We start from the raw sequence: 18,081 nt of genomic DNA on the forward strand, positions 1-18,081 counted from the left end.
AAATTCCACCAGAAGAGATCATTTCTGCACTATCCTAATCTGGTCTTATATTTCTGCAGGTTAGAAGTCCAAGCCCACAAACACCTGTCAAGCGGGAGTTCTGAGAGTGCATTAAATGATCCGTGTCCAAGGGTGCACTCTTGTATTGCCCAGCCAGGTCCAGGGAAGCTTAAATTGAGATTATATATAAAAAAACGGAATTTAGAATATTTTACTCCTTGCCAAAATCGGTCGTTTTCAGATATATTTTCCTGCAACCTATCATTTCGAGGACATAAACAAAGATGAAAGCACGTCAGGAGAGGACCAGGTTCGCAATGAAGACAAGTGAGGAGTTATTAACAAAATATTGTTTATTATTGAAAATAAGCACCAGACAACACGTGTTAAGTCACTTTGAAGGTTAAAGGTTTCCTTGTGCATCCGTGTACAGTAAAACATGGATAAAAATGTGCACTCTGGAAAATGGTGATACAGCAGTATTCTCCTGAAACCTCATGCTGCCCAAGCAAAATTAAACCAATTTACTTTATGGCATCATTAATTGGTCTCATACAAATACGTAATTAGCAGACATGAGACTTAAACTGGTATACTGCAATTATCTCCTGCTGCCGAGAGGAGGGAATGTGGGAGGCGTTGCTCTGAATTTGCAAAACATACTTCAATGAACATACAGATTTATATTTTACAATCCACTCAAACTTTGAAAATGCAGCACGAATAGAATGCCCACTTGCACCATCAATAATGGTGAACACTAATTTTAAGATAACCTAAATCATTACTTTTTATCCCAGAGTAGGTGGTTCTCAGATATGCAAATCAACTACAATAGCTTATCAAAATCAGCCGCTTTGGACAACAGGCCGTGAAGAAAGTCAACATGGTGGAATGGCTGTTTTTTAGGTACAGAACGTCTGTGTATTAGGACCAACAGGTAAAACACAGCAGCCAAGCGGTCATAAGCATGTGTAGCATATGAGAACATGCAGCAAGAGAGAAGGCCCCATTTGACATTGCTTTAAGCTCCATCATAAATCAGGTTTATTATGACCAGAAGCCCATACGATATCCATTCAGGATATCAGATTTAAAATATACTTAATTTCCTAATCTGCCAATGCCAACCAGAGCACGCCACCTGTATGAACCTTTACATTACAGGTATGCAGTTATTTACAAGCATGGCTCCATGTCCTGTATGGGCATACTTTGTCAACGCCTACATTACAAAGTTCCAAAAACATTTCTTGCAAAGTTAATATGCTCAGTTCTAAAACGTATATTTTAATGCATAGAGTTCTCAGATTAATTTTAAATTAGCTTCACAGTAATATCAGGATTTTCTTTGTTCAAGTCTGCCCAACTCGAGAGGGATTCGCAATGTTTTCAGAAAAGAGACGTTCTCCAAAAAGAACTCAAAATAGAAGTAATCAGTACGGCGTACATGCTTCTTCTACAATCTTACGGCATGGTAGGAGGTAAAATTGGTTTTACCCGGAGATTAAATCCGTATGTAAGGTCAATTATATCTCGTCTATCCAGGTAATCATTAATAGCCACAGGTAATATAAAAACAACTACACATTACCACCTCTGTGAAATTCACAAGAAAATCACTGAAAGAAAGAAAAAAAAAACTTAAGTAACACACGCAGGCACAGGTGAAAATTCTGTGGCAAAGCAGTAGTAGATCCTACGAGAAGGCAAATGGCTCCCAAAACATCTTCACCTTCACAGGAGAGAGGCAGATATAATGGGCAAAAACTGTGTAAACATTGCAGCATGCTTTCTCTTTCCAACAGAATAATACGATGACCAGTCACCAGAATGGCATATAAACACAGTTCACATCTCACACCTGGCCCACCGACAACCGTACCCCATTCTTCACAGCTTCTAATGTTCTATAAATTACAAGTCCCAAACATCTACAGTCCAGATTCCATCCAATCACATGGACCGATCCTGCGACTCTGGCAACTGCCCGCAATCTGCTACGACAATCCTTTTGGAGGTCCTGCCGTTCTTGCTGCCCAAGTTCTCCATTTTCTTTACTACGTTCATGCCATCTTTGACATACCCGAACACAACATGTTTATTGTCCAACCTGTGAGGAAAGAGACAGGTGGAAACAGATGAGTCAGGTTAGCGCTCCTTGGAGCGACAGTCGGCTGTGGTAGCACATGAACTATATCCGATGAGACATGCCTTCACTTTTTTATTATGCTAATGCATACACAATCCATATTCATAAACAATTATGACCATTTGTAGAGGTTGCCCATTTACTTGCTATCAACAGCCGCTCCACAGAAGCCAATTTCGTTAGGTTGACATTACAGATGCTTGAACAGAGCCCTCTGAAAAGGGATCGATTGGTGCATTCCCTGTATTAACTGGCAGTGGGATGTTCGGTCCTTGTTCTGCCATGTGGTGATATACAGTTTAAAGAGATGGGTATTACATTCTTGGCAGAAACCCTTCTTCAATAAACCCGGGTGGCATGGCAGAGCTTTGCAAAGAGCCTTCAGCCTCCAAACCCTCACAAAAAACAGTGATGACAGCTCAGATTCCTACGCGATACATGCGGAAGGCTGCAAAGTGCAGGTCTACTAATGGTAAAGGAATAGATTGGACAGCTACACAGGTTTTGGGAGATTCAAGATTTACACTGCGACCAACCTATTTACAATCTCCAATTCAGGAGTACTTACCACTCAGTCTCGACTGTGCAGATGAAAAACTGAGACCCGTTGGTGTTTGGGCCAGCGTTGGCCATCGAAAGAACACCTACGACAAAAGAAACACCCGTCATACCAATGTGAGCCCCATCACAATTCCTGCATTATTCTGAATCATAATACTGGCAGAAAACATTGCAGAGCATGGTTAAGAGTCTAGGCCCTTACAAACGTTGGCCTCCAGGTAATGCAGACTCGGATGCAAACAAATGTGTAAACGGTGGTGGTAACCATTAGCAATCAAGATTTTCCAAAGCAGAATGCACAACACAAGTGCCTTAAAGCAAGACTGATAGCCATGTACAGAAGTGCCAAATCATTTTAATACAAGAAATCAGTTGTACAGGCCAAATAAATGTGTTTATTTTAAAAGAGAGCAGCATTTCATTTAGGACAACACACGAATCAGTGAAATAGGCTACTAACCGGGGGTCAAGTATGAGGATATTTGTTTGGGGGTGGTGCTTACTTTAGTCGACACCAAACAACTGCCATGCAGGCCTATCAGTGCAGATTCAAATGGCCCAAAGCAATCATCATGCAGGTCTAATCACTACAGATTGCAAAGAAGCCACTAAAAAGTGCCCACATAATCCTGATCACTGTAGATTTAAAATGAGACTCAAGCTGCCCTCACTAAAGAAAAAATATATAAAAGACACACAACAAAGCAAGAGGTAGGTGGGGCGCCTCTATATACTTACCAGAGCCAGTGTGTTTTAGGATGAAGTTCTCATCTGGAAATCTGCTGCCATAGATGGATTTTCCGCCAGTACCATTGTGGTTGGTGAAGTCCCCACCCTAAAATATACAAAAGGTTTTAACGATCGGATGCATTTCCTTTTCTGTACTGCGGTGGCAGGCAAAGCCAGCAGAATGAGTGTTTTTCAACACCTCTGACTGAGGCGATTCATTGCAGAAACACAGCTTATCTGTCACATGTGGCTAAAAGCAGGTGCCTACCATTTGTTGGTATTACTCCAGCCTACCACAACTTAAATCTAATCACAGAGATGCACACACCCCAATGTCTAGTTCAGTCTTGCTGAAAAATGGAGCATGGGAGTCAGCAAAAGGGAGAATCCAACTAAAAATATTGACCGGGAAAACCCTTTAATAAAACCCTTCAGGAATCTAATTCTTTAAAAAATGACAACACTAATAAGATTAAAAAAAAATGCTAGCCCAATAACAAAAGGCACTGGATCTAAACTGTGATAACACATTACGCACCTCTTTGGATGCCACATCCAGAGAGGTGCTTGATGCCACATCCAGAGAGGTGCTTGATGCCACATCCATAGATTTTTACTACCAGACAATGAAAGGAGGGACCAATATTTTGTAGTCTAACTGTAGCTTTGTGAATGTAATTACTTCTCCTCTGGTTTTCATCCTCCCTCCAACATGAGATCAGTGCAGATACCAAGCATTAGAACTGTTGGCACATAGAGCAGGATTCAAAACACCCCTTTTGGACAAGTGGTTGAAAGGAAAGTTGGTGCCGACATTAAGGTAACACTTATTTGTAATGCAATAGGTCTCACATTTGAGAGACTTTGAGGGGTTGACATTGTGAATGACAATGCCTTTTGTTTATGTGTTTTGCCGTGATGGCAAATAAAAAAGGGGCCTCAGTTTTTTTTATTTTAAAAATTTATTAAAACATTGGTGCCAGGCCCGCCCTCAGACGGGGCACTGGGAGGGTCACGTTTGATGATTTATAAAAAATACAATAATAAGCAGATGGGCACCGTGCTACGACATCATGCGCAGTGCCCGTGCATAGTAAATTAAGCAGGGGCCGTGATCAAGCATGGCGCCTGTGCATATTAAACTAAATTAATCAAGCGATCAAGCAGGCAACCTTGCAGGAAAGCACATTATGCCTGCAATATGAGAAAATCATTAAAGATTATAGTGCTCACAGACTAATAAAACAGAGCCTATAACACCAAAAGTAAAAAGTCCAGTCCTCATGGGAGGTTCCAAATGCAGAAATGGCGGCACAAGGGGGGGGGGCATACTAAGCCTATTCATGAATCAAAAGCAACCATTTAGAGAGGACAGTAACAGGAACCAATTGAAAAGATGGGTAGAGCTTCAAGTCCATACATGAACACAGCATGCCGCACAGAGCAGTGCATGCGCTGCCCAGGCTCGACCTAAAAAGGAGGCCACATAAGTTTATTTCCAGAGATACTCAGCATAAGTACCAGCCCTGAAAATGTACATTTTCTTGCAAATAAGAATGGCAACAATTAAGGTTTTCAACCATAAAAATAACCTTACAATGCTCGGAGTGATAGTGTTTAGGCATGGATTATTGCGATTGCACTGAAGCGATCACAGATGTCTAGAGTTTGTCCAAGGAACACCAGAAAATATTGGCCCATGAAGGGAACATTGCAATGGGTCTATATATAAACTTAAGGCTGACATTGTGATCTCTATCCTACACTTTATTGTTGGTGTTTACAACAAATGTGGCACTTAAGTGTAGGTAAGACTGAGCGTGTATGTATAATGCACATTGCATTTATGCCATAATGGTTAACATTTAAAATAACAAGCAAAATGTAATATATTTGCAAAATGAAAGTCAATGCAGAATTTCTGAAAGTGTGTTGGTCGAGGTGAGCTTCCGACCCACCCATTAACATATCAGGCTACCATATAAGGGCATCTCTTGATACGTTGAGATGTCTAGACTATTATTTTAGCGTTTGATGGGACTAAATTATTCGCAGTGCGGTACTCTTTAAATGGCCTTTTGGGGTGAAAAATCTGCTCAGATCCCTTGCAGACCACAGGATTGGTCGACACGGGCTGGCGAGTTACTGTATGTATATCAATGACAATGTTCAGCACACATGTAAAAATGCGAGCAACTGTGGAGGTTCTGCTACCCTACTCAAATACTTCTGCTGCACAAACGGCCAATCGCAGCACACTACACGAGTAGAACGTGCTAACAGAGAACATCTACTACAGACAAGGGGCGAGAGCACAAATTAGAGAGGCCAGGAAAACGAGCGCCATATTTAGTTTTATGGCTGGGTTTCTATGAAGCTCGCATTCCCACCGGGCAGGTGGCGGACGGATATAGTGCTCTGCGTGATGTAGTTTACTGCTCCAGCCTAGGCACAGTCAATCACCCCCAGCCCAAGTTCTGGTGACGAATTGTGACTATAAAAGCAATGTAAAGATTTTGAATATTAGCTTCACGGTTTGAACGAAAATAGGTCTGCTCAAAATGTCAGAGGATGTAGCAGATGAACAATGTTTAAAGAGCAGTAAGAAGGCTTATAGTTTGATTTCCATGTGCCGTGTATCTCATCCTTTCCATTTTTTTTCTCCCGGCATTTGTTGTCCTGAGTGTATTATATAAAAAAAACGGGAGTAAAGGAATGCAGGGAAAAAAATGGGACTCTATGCGCTATTCACGGAACCTCATCTGCTTCATCCTACATTCAAATGTTGTACTGTGAAATACTGTACACGTGTGGTTGACGTACAAGTACTAATTAACTTCAATTACGAATGAGGAGTCGGCACGTCAATGCCTCGAGCTCTTGGAACTCTCGAGTGCCTCCTCTTGCTCCCAGAAAAGGACGCTGAGTCACTGTAGTACCGAGGGCTACCGAAACTAAAGAGACTATTGGGGAAGTACTAGAGGGACAGGAGCAATATTTTAACGCCACAAAGTAGCGGTTTCACCAAAATGACAGGTCTATCAGTTTAAGTGTCAACTGCGTAACAGGCCTCGACAAGTGATGCTGGTTTGTAGGAGATTAGTGGGAGGCAAAATCTATTAACAGGAAACAATTTATACGAATTCTGACAGAGGCGGAATAAATCCTCCCCCCCTTCCAGAAAAAGACTCATTTCAACATGCCGTCCAGCGTGTTTATACAGGGAGAGGGTTTCAGGGCACGGACAGCCTTTCCTGCTCAGTTGTAACTATTGCAAAAAGAACTATTGATAGACAGAATGCAGAACAAGGTCATACATTCACCCCAGTACAGAGATCTGGGCCTAAATCCATCGGTTTTTTGCTCACCGTGCCATTCCAGTTTGGACCCAGCCATATTCAAATCAGTCTTGACCCTGGCTGAAGAGGGGTGAAACCTGGCTTGGCAGTTCGGGCTGTACTGTTACCATGAGGCACAGGGTCAACACTGATTTGCACATGGCCAGGTCTAAACTGGGGTGGCATGGTGAGCAAATGATGGATTTAACTCAGATCTCTTGACTGGGGGAGAATGTTTTGATTTGTTCTGTATTCTGTCCATCAATTGTGTGTCTTTTGCAGTTGTAACTATTGAACAATAAGAGTATGGTGGTTTCGGTCACTTAAAATTAGTACAACAAATGACGTCACATTCTTTATTCATATGCGTAGCAATTTGGGGCAAGTGCAGATAGAAGGGCCAATCACTGCTCAAACCTTGCAGAGGAACGTTCTGGCCGCCTGTGTGCAAAGATTACCCTTTACTGATGATACACTCCGAGCCATGCAGCGTTGGTGTATGCACGGCTTCTTGTGACGTGCACAACAGGCACCCGGTGACACCCCACATTCCTGCACCAAGTGGATATAAATAATGGACTAAACCAGAGTTCAGACTTAATATGAACCGCTCATTCACCACACAGACTTTCAACCATATAGATGGCAGAGTCCAAGGGTTACATCTAGAGCCTTATAGAGTTTCCCTGGACCTACCACGCAGAGTTTTGCTCCATTCATATTTTGGGTATAGCATCAACCAAAGATTCCAGTGAGAAGGGGGTGGAAGTGTTCTTCAGTGTGGAGCTGGTTCCTCTGGCATTCACTTGTTTCGATTTACTACCCCTCCTAGTTCGTTGGTGCGTGATTTTAGCCTGTTGAAGTAAGATACATTAAGATTGCGTTGTTCAACACTACAGGTAGCTGTGACCAGAGTTCCTTTCATTTGAGCCACAGTCCATGTGTCACACTACAACTGTGCCAGAAACTTGCCTCCAGGATGGCGATTTCCGATAAGCACCCTATGAATACCATCAGTCACACTGGCTAGCCACTCTTCTGGATGGCATATTGGTTGTTCTTATGCCGATGTCGTCAAGTGGCCTGAGTGACTAGGACTGGATGTTTCCATTGGAATTACATCTCTAATTGTTTCTCAAACACAAGACTGGAGGCTGCGTAATTGGTATTACTATGATGCGTATTCCAGTAATTGCACAAAAAGTTGTGGATAACCCACTCAGTTCATTTTGTTCTACTTTGTTGATCCGCAGAACCTTTGAAGTTCTCATGAATGGATACTTTCCCTGGACCATCGAGGTGCTATGTTTCAATGACATATCTCCAGGCTTTTTAGATCCGTCTGGATTCCGCACCCTAGAAAGGTTTCAAATTGTCTGTTTTAATCACTTGCAGGAGGCAGTGGAATTCATGATTTGCACCAATTTATGGTTTCACATGGTGGAAGAAAGCGTATAATGCAGATTCAGCTACTAGGGATTTGTTATGTTGCTCCATCAGGACTAATAGGCAACATCAATCGGGCAAAATGCAGACATCCACACCAACGGATGACCGTGGGGTGTTATGTCATCTTCCATCAATTCGAGATCAGACTTATATTCTACCCCCGTCACAATACACAACTCGCAACTATTGACAGGGCTCCATGAACATGGTAGCCATAGATTTTGTTATGTGCTAGTGAACTTGGTGTGCCAATTGGACCACTTTGATCCATAGCACTACAATGTGGTTTCATTTCAGTACATTCAATGCACTGTGACACTTAACTCTGGGCGCCCCCTACAGAGGGCAGACAATACTGGCAGCATCTTTGGACTGGAGACCGGCCAAAAATGTCTCCACTTGTTTTCTTTAATGGCTGAAAGGGCTCTCTGTAGACATTCAGGTTCCATAACCACTACCAACATAACTTCCCAGTCGATCGCATTAGAGCAGGGGACTGGAATACTAGAAACACAGGTTCCTCTGTGTTGCACATAAAAGAGTGGGCTTCATGCATTCAAGCCTAAGATGTTGCAGAAATAAGCAGGTTGTTGATGCCTGGTCTGTGGAGAATTGTGAAGAGGTATTTTTGGATCTGCAGTGCCCATTTTTCAAATTTTTACAGGGTTGAGATGACAGGACTTAAATGCTCATTCTAGCGTTCATGGTCAGTCACTAGTTTTCCATATGTACATAAATGAAAATGGACAGGGACCAATCAGAATGCCTAGGTTTCTGTTCAATTCTTGAACACAATGCTTTCATACTCTTCAGTCACCCTAATTGCGTTTTTTGCTGCTGCAACAACACTGCTTCATTTCCCACAAAGCTGGCATCCACCACTAAGTCAGTCCTTATCTTTGGATCAAAGTACTTCCTTACAGCATCCTTCAGCATCATTCTTAGTTTCCACCACTAAGTCAGTCCTTATCTTTGGATCAAAGTACTTCCTTACAGCATCCTTCAGCATCATTCTTAGTTTCATGGAATACTTAATCAAGCAATAACCACACCCTGGGCGCAACTGATGTTAGCTGGTGCAACAGGACAGTTATGGGCGCAATTTATACCTGCCATGTCCAGAAAACTTCTAAGTTCTGTCACATTCTCCATTTGAGTAGGTCACTGTCCTTCTCCAGGTCTATGCTAACACCACTACTCAAAAAAGTGCATTTTGTCTTTAAGAAATTCACACTTTACCATGTCAAGGGTCATGCTACATTCTTGGGTGAGTTTAAGTGTAGCTCTTAGCAGACACTGATGGTCAACAATTCATTTTTGCACTGATAAGACTATCACACCAACATTCAGAACCAATACTAATAGGGACATTGCTGCTCATATTGTGTTATAAAAAACTTCACCTGTTAATGAAACACACAAACATAGCGATAGGCCGGCTTCTCACCTCACAATTCAGCTGGTGATATCCTGCATTCAAATCACATTTGCAAAACCAGCGCACACCATTTAGGTCAGAGAGTAGATTAATTGCTGTCATGATGGAACCTTACCTCTTAATACTATGAGGGGGGCAAGCACAGGTTAATGCAAATTCTTACTGCGCCTCATTACTTTGGCTTTGTTGTCACCTACATGGTGGATACCCAGGGCATTGGCCAGATCATTTTCTATGACCCCTGTTTCAACTTGATCAGTTTAGATTATTCTGGGGGCCTCATGTGGAAGCGTATTAGTACATACTGAGGTCAAACTGGCGTTATTATTGGATCGATAGGAAGTGCTATATTCTTTTGCTTCAGACAGCCAAGTACCTCAATGCAGTTGCAGAATTCTTTAAGTAGTTAGATATCCCAGGTGTTTACAGATCTGTCGATAAAGATCAGTTCGAAAACTCAGCAAGGCGTCGGGGTCTTCTTCTGTCACAAAGAATCTGGCTTGCTCAGATTTGTCATTATGATGCAGTTTGATCACAAATGTTTCCGAAAATTTCAACAGGAGTGCCCTCCTTAAGCATATAGTCTTGCCTTGGTGAAATTCAAGTGTGGTCTCAGTGTTGTTTATATTGCCTCCTCTCCATGACTTTGATAGACACTGCAGAGTCGATCAAAGCAGTTACCTCTAAGCCGTGTACCTGACAGGTGAGCAGAGGACACTCGTTTTCGGATGATCCATCTACAAACCACTGGATCTGCTTGAGATTCTGGACTTCAGGAGGAGCATGTCCACTCCTGATCCTATGAAAGCATCCCAAGGGTTCAATTCATGTAAATTCTTCTCTGCATGGCTCTTACTCTTCTGTTTCCATTTCACACATTAGCAAAGTAATTTGGATGGATGCAATTGGAGCAGTCTTCACCATATGCAGAACATGCACATGCAGCAAGCAGGACTACTACAGCCTACTGTAGCCACTTCTTCGCGTCATATATATTCCAGCTTCACACCCTTCGTCTTGGATTTCCTCCCTAATAAATCAACTGCCTGTTTTGATGGGCCGTTGTTGATCACATTCTTTGATGGATATATGAGCCAAGGCTCACCCCATCACTTAAATTCACAAGTTTATAGGAATGTCCCAGCATGCTGATTGCTCATGCATCATTCAGGACTCTTGCAGGGCCCTCTGTCGTAGTACTGACAATGGGTGGCTTTGCATCAGTTGCTCCCCTACTTCCTTGGCCTTGTCATCTGTACAATTCTTGCAGGTGGGCATCAAAGCTATCTACTGAATTGCCTTCGTTCGGTTGCCCCTGTGAGAGGACAAAAAACTGTCAAGTCAGGATTTAGTTGTGGGGTAAAGTAGACTTCTAACCCTGCTACTTCAGCCTCAAAGGTTATGTAATCACCTGTATTTGGTATGTCCAATAATAGCTTGAATATCTTCACAAGCTTAATGTAGTAAGAAGGAGCTTTTAATCACACAATTTGTCTCGCATGGAGCCTTGAATTAGTTGTTAAGACAACTTCCACATTTTCCATCCGTAAGCAGCAGTGGCCAGTGCTGGCAGATCTCTAAAAGATGTATGCCAAATCGATATGGTCCACGAAGGGGCTGGTTGTCTGCCCAGAAATGATTATTTGCCCTGGGGCCAATGCTTCAGCTTTGCCTGTGAATTGCTCATATTTAGTACAGCTGTGTTCCACTCACTTGCTTGATTACGGTCACCTACAGTCAGAACTGCAGACGGTGTGTGATGAATATTACAGGATAATTTTTGGGAAAGGATAGGGAGTGATGTCCTTTCAGTCTGGATGGGAGCCCTGCAGCATATTTACCCTGCAACCTCCCAAAAATGAGATTTCAAACATTTCCTTAAACTAACCTGATCTGGTGAGGCATCCCTGGGTCAGCAGTTTATGGTGCATGTCCCCATGACACGAGTAGGTCACTGCTGCAGCATTCTATCCTGCTCTACTGGAAAGGGAGTGTGCCATAGAACGATTCCAGCCAAGTCACTTGGCAGGCCTGTGATACTAATGCTGGTGGCATGTTGGGGCTGCTGCAGACAGGCAGCTTATGTGAGGGGAACAGAAGAGCTGTCAGCGAATCAGAATATCCATGGAAGAGTCCCCTTAGTCTGTGGAGGTTTGCAAATGCTCAGCATGACGGAGAGTCGAGCAGCAGGAAAATAACTCAGCATTCTTGCTGAAGACAGCGAGTGGAACACAAGTGCGGTAATCTCTGAGGCACCCAAGTAAATCGCATGTAGACAAGAGTTCAGGATCTGTGCAAGGGTGCAGGAGGATATGATACAACTGACTCACAAGACAGACCGGCATTTTTTTGGGGAAGGCTAGAACGTCCGGCACACTAAAATTAGGAGGTAAAGGGGACCAGTATTGCAGTCCATGATACCGGACAAGAAGTAAAGCATATGTTAGGAGTGGAGAGATTAAGAAATTAGTTCATAATGTTTATATAGCGAGGGAAACCGCTACGGGGGAACTGCTTCCGCAAAAAAGAGGAAGCAGAGAACTGGTTATGGAAAAGGAAGAAGGCTCTCTATTAGACGAAGAGAATCAACACAAAGTTTGAGGAAGAGCAGTGGACAAAACAGTGAGAATACAAGAGCAATTGCTAAACAAGTTTCCAAAAATACACCATCCGCCCTCAAGATATTACTCCATGGCTATAACAGGTTTAGGAGGTGGCAGCATTTTTCATGTAAGTGTTTTAATTAAGCAATTCTCGAACTTACCCTTTGCATTCATAATGAATAATGTATGCTCAGCCACCTAGTTCCATCCAGCGAAACTATTTGAGAACATCAATTTGAAGCATGCAGTGTCACTAGACAGTAATTTGACAAATAAACAACTTTAGACTGATTACATTTATTTACGAATAGGTGATAGACCTAAGAATACGGTAGACAACATCTAGATTTTAGGTACAGTTGAAGCTTCACAATATTGCCTGCTGAAATATCATCTACGTCTTCAGTATCCCCAACAAGCGTTGTTGCAATTCCCACCGCAAATTTGTACCTCTAGCTAAGCTGGACTAAAGTGAGACACTTGGAAAGGGAATAGACGTGGATTGAGCAGGATTTAGAAAATTAAGATACCTAATAGACCCAAAACGTAGGAGTTCATGCAATTTTTGAAAAAATTAATTCTGCAAAAAAAAAAAGAAATAAGCTTTGAAATGATTTGAGATTTTAGAGTGAAACAGAAAATGAATCCTAACAGCAGATTCCTCTCTCATGACATACATAAAGATCCCTATTAGTTGAAACACAACAGAAAAAAATCAGGTGACGATCCAGGTATTTTTTGTCTTATTCATTAAAAAGTAGGTCCTAGAGGTTGCCTTACAAGCCTTCTTTTTAGGTGCTTTATTTTTACATTCCCTCCCTGGCGGAAGCTCAGTAGTAGGAGTTAGAGATAAGAAAGGACAAACTGAAGAGTTTGGTGTCAAAGGTCCATATGAAATTTCTAGCAGTGCGTCTCATTTTTAGAAAAAGATGCATAATCAAAGACATCTGGGTGAAGTAGAAGAGCAGGTTCAGATCATAAGGAGGGGGAACTGAGCAGACTGTTGATAAATAGGAAGGAATCATACCATGTAGTATTATGTGACATCTGGAGGGAGAGGGCACATGGTACAAAAAGGTTATAGTGCCATTCAAAAGAAATTTGTCCAGTTTTCCAGGATAGACTTGTTTGTAATAGCCAGCTCAACATTAGTTGAATTGAAGGTGGAATCCAGTTCAGATCGTTGGGTAGTCGGTCTCTTGTTCCATACAAAATAACATACCATGGGCAGCAAGCTCAGCTCCTATTGGATCCTGAAGTGGTACACGAAATTAAGACAAATATTTCTGAAATTCAATGCCCACTCAGCTATATGTGGATTCATACAAGGCTTTTGCTGGGAATTTTGATACAAATAACTAAATGTAGATTGTTGGATGAGTAATGTATGTCATATTTACACGGGGAAGTAAGTGAACAACGTCTTGAATATGAGTAAACTATTGAAACCCTCTAGGTCTGGTATTCTAGGGTGCACCGGAATGAAAAGCATAAGGAGGTATTTGATCAAATTTCCAAAAGCATTGTATTTGGCAGGTAAACAAGGAGTCTATTTTGTGTTTTTGTTCGAGCTTTTTAAAAGAAAGGCATTTTCTAATTGGAATTGGTTCCCCGGTCTGTAGTTACCCGAATTCAGCAAATGGCTGAGCTTAATTCATATGTTGCAGCGGAAGTTTGTGACGCCATCTTCTGTTGTTAGATAGGAAGGGCTTTGGGCCTGGATGAGTTATGAGCCAAAATATATCAAACTATTTGTGAAAAGACAATTCCAATTTGGCAAGACCGGTTGTATTCAACACATAAAAGGGTGTCAGAACTCAAGACTCTTGAGACGAGGCCATGAGCTCATGGATTTTTAAGATCCCAAAAAGTGTGTTATATAGATGAAACTCCTGCTGAACTGCCACTAGAAGATTTTTTTCTGGAATGTTAGGAGATTCAGGAAGGTAGCGGGAAAATTGTTCGAGGTTCAGAAAGGCTTCATGCCACAGCGATGCCTGCATTAGCAACCTCTGCATTTAGGCTTCAGTGACCTTCCAGAGGCCTGTGAGATACTATTAGTGATTTATACCCTGAACACTGCTTATGCATTCGATTTGTTAAACTGGGCCTTCATATGAATGGTTCTCCAGAATTAGGGTGACCAGACGTCCCGGTTTTCCCCGGACGGTCCCGTTTTTTTTAACCGGTGTCACGACACTTTGCAAAAAACAGGACATTTCTTGAATTTGCAGCATAGTGCCCGGGTTAAACAGATAAATGTCCTGTTTTTTAAATAGTCTCTTGCTCGGTGCGCCTGCTTTACTTCTCACAGGTGCCGAGACGGGTCTCTATTTGGCTCTCCATTTTTGCCCTCACTGAGAAAAAAAAAAAAAAACTGCTGCAGCAGGTACCACCCTTCACTGCTTTTAAAGAGACCGGTTATAGTTCTTTCACAGTGCCTCTTCATTCCAGAACTGAGGCATTTTCAATGTTATGTACAGCGAAGCCAAAGTTGTTGCTTATTTCTCTTATGCAGCTAACAACCGTTGACAAAGTCAATAGTCCAGGCTTGTTCTAGGTGTGATGTTACTCGTTATATTATTTATCTGGATACAATGACAGAAGCAGCACATTTTTTGGGCGGAACGCTATGCTTAGTACAGATGTTTTTAGCTTGTGTTTTAAACCACATCCTTAATTACATCGTCCACGCCCCGAGAGACCCCCCCCCCCCCCCCCCCGTTTTTAATCCCACTTAAAGCCTTAGCTACTTCTATCAGTCCTATTTCTATGACATCTGTCCCAGTTTTTTGTTTTGAGAATCTGGTCACCCTATCCAGAATGCCAATGTGGGAAAAGACTTTAAGAGTAGTGAATGCGCTTTATAGGTCTCGGTCTCAGTACTCAGAAGAAAAGCGAAGCTGGTCTTGCCGGGATTCCAGTCTGGCGCTGGCATAACACTGAATTTCTCCTGCAGGTACTCAACCTACTTAGTTAACCTAATAGTTTGTGAAAAGTTGCTAAACAGGAGCCACTTGGACAATATCCAATTCATATTCTGGGTGAACCAGAGTGCATAAGCATTGTTGCTGAGTCACCGAATAAGCTATTTATAAAACCATGCAACCGCTGTAGGAAGGTGATAATTAACCACAAACTAACATAACCAGTTTTGTTTTGGCAATGTCATGACTTCACTGTGCATATACTTGCCAGAAAGTGTGTTTACATTATGGTTACGTAGAAACGAGCATAGAATGTGAGCAACAAACGGACCTTCAGTATCACCCACAAGTGTAGTTTCTTTGCCGGTTTTGCTCGACGCAGATCGTATTTGGTCTCCATATTATTTTTTGGCTGACTCAGGTGGAATCAAGTTTTGGATCATTCGGCTACTGTTTGCAACAACTACATCTGCTGCGAGGCTTAAAGCAGACCATCACTGTAAAGCCACTGTTGTGGTGTAGAATCAAATAATAAGGGGAACAGACGAAAAAAGATGCCTAATAATGAATACCAACGATATATATAAAAATAACGAAAATGTTGCTAGACCTTCCACAATTTGAAAACTACAACAACAAAAAAGAAACCAAAACAAGAAGTAGTTTCAATTTTAGCAGGGAAAATGATCAGGGAATGCTTCCATTGGCAAAAAAAAAATCACACATTTCTGGTCACAGAGGCTGGCCACTAGTTTTAGACAATTGGAATCTCGAAATCCCCAGTCCTGAAAAACAACCACTTCTTATGCTTCACCTCCTGTTTAACTTTTTACCTTATCTGCTGATGATGATGCTGGAGTTCTCGGACAAACCACATTACATGCCCGCGTGACCATTATAACCACTTAACCATGTCGCGAATTCCGCTGCGGTTTAAAAGATTGAGCGGGGCCGCATCAGCCAACGGACATGCACAGCACGGGAAACGGCCACTACAACGCAGCCGTTTCAACGAAAAGCTTAACCACGCATGCATTACAACGCATGAGTGGTTACAACGAAAACCTTTACCACGCATACGTTTACTACGAGGTACGTAGTAAAGGCATGTGTGGTAAAGGGTACAATACAAAAATGGGGGGTTGGGGGGGTTTCCCCCCTAAAAAAAAACTCACTAACCTTAATTAGAGAAGTGCAGGGAATCTGCATCGTAGAGGAAGGAAACGGCCGTTTTTTGTTTTTTTACGTAACACGTCACCACGGAAAAAACGTGGAGACGGTTATGCGTCAAAATAGTATTCCGTTGTAACGCATGCGTGGTAAAGGCATGCGTTACAACGGAGTTCGTTGTAATAACATATAACCGCACAGCACTACCAAGGTGGAGAAGTGTGGCTCACTGGTTAGAGGAGGCAGACCTGGAAGCAGAGGTCAGCCCGGGACCAGGGTTCAATTCCCGGCTCGGCGGGGTCTTGAGTCCTAAAATGTCCATGGACTCGACAATTCTCGCTCCGGTGCCTACTCGATTCACGGGTTCACACTCTGCGACTCTGGGCAATAGCTTGCTTATCTCCACAACGGCCCCTCGCGGCGGGATGCCTGGCTTTCACCTTGCGGATACCCTGCCGGGGTTATCTCACAGGGGAATACCAGGACGGGTTCCCTAAGCAAGCGCTTAGAAACCGCTTGGTGATTTGCGCTATATAAATTCCTGTACACAAGGTAGTGCTCGCGACTGCCGTTGGCCGACGCGCGCAGGGTAGGGGTTAAACTTTAAGCTGACCTCTAATATGATTCAATCCGGTGCTGGAGTGGAAGTAAAATAGAATCAAACTTCCTAGCACGGGCAATAAGCCTGGCTGGGGTATGTAGCACTGCCTTTGAAGAGTGAGAGATCTTAGCTGGCCCGTCACCACACTGCATTACCAGAGTCTTGCTAGGAGGGGGCTAAAGCACGTACCACCATCCTAAGCTCACTCGCCAGGAGAAAGCCATGGTCCTTTAGTGTGGAGAAAAACTTTCAATAATGTGAAGGCTTTGCTAAAGGGTGCTGGGTGTACTAAATCAATGACAAAAATAAATAGAATTAAAGTCTATCATTATACAAATGAATACAGTTTCCCAGTTAATTCACTAGTGCTGCAGGGGCAATGTAAATGGCGTGGATTCCAAGATGGATTTCCTGGGGCAAACAAAAGGGGGGGGGGGGGGGAGTTCCCACAAGGCCAGATTTATATTTCCACCTCTCAATTTTTGAAAGCAATTTCTGAAAGAGGAGGGGAATCAGCGGAGGATCCAGCTACCTTACTCTGTTCAGATCTGGTCCCATGATCATTAGTATCAAAATGCTACAGAGCAATCCAGAGGAACTAACAAACAGGCACCTCTCAACATGCATGCAGAGGTATCGTACCGCACTCAGAGGATAACAGTTTTTATGCCACTAGTTAGAGAATGTTCTCAGAAAATAATTTATTATATTAGTCCTTATCACTCCCCAACTAATCAGGTATCAGGACCTATAAGTTAGGAATTACTCTTCCAAGAAATATTTCCTAAAGATCATGGTCTTTAAGAGTCTCTTTGCAAGTTATGATAAAACCAACACAAGTACAGGGCGAACAACGTTACATCACAATCCAATCAGTTTATTAACAATAATTCATTACCTTCTCTTAATTAATTTCCTGTTCATTTACCTGCTTTTTCTTCCACGTAAAACCTTGATTTTTTTTAGCATCCATTTCCTGGGATGCTCGGTTTAAAACAGTCATCATTTTGGTTGCCAGTGTGCCATCTCTTTTATACCCCCAGTATTTATCTTTGCTGGTGCAGTGCCTCCAACTCCACTTTCACCCAAACTGGAAGCAATGCCAAGCAATGC

General features: G+C 42.5%; 1 protein-coding gene across 1 annotated transcript in view; it reads right to left on the minus strand.

The window, feature by feature from the left end:
• Positions 1 to 335: 335 nt before the first annotated feature.
• Positions 336 to 18,081, minus strand: part of PPIF (peptidylprolyl isomerase F) — a 46,634-nt gene continuing 28,888 nt past the window's right edge. Inside the window, exons 4-6 of the mRNA XM_078642952.1 lie at positions 3,452 to 3,548; positions 2,721 to 2,796; positions 336 to 2,113 (exon numbers count right to left, since the gene is read on the minus strand). Of these exons, the coding sequence (XP_078499078.1) occupies positions 1,957 to 2,113; positions 2,721 to 2,796; positions 3,452 to 3,548 (330 nt within the window). The 3' untranslated portion in view covers positions 336 to 1,956. The remainder of the gene's footprint in view (positions 2,114 to 2,720; positions 2,797 to 3,451; positions 3,549 to 18,081) is intronic.

This window comes from Lissotriton helveticus, chromosome 5_1, assembly GCF_964261635.1.
Source record: "Lissotriton helveticus chromosome 5_1, aLisHel1.1, whole genome shotgun sequence".
NCBI classification, from domain to species: domain Eukaryota; kingdom Metazoa; phylum Chordata; class Amphibia; order Caudata; family Salamandridae; genus Lissotriton; species Lissotriton helveticus.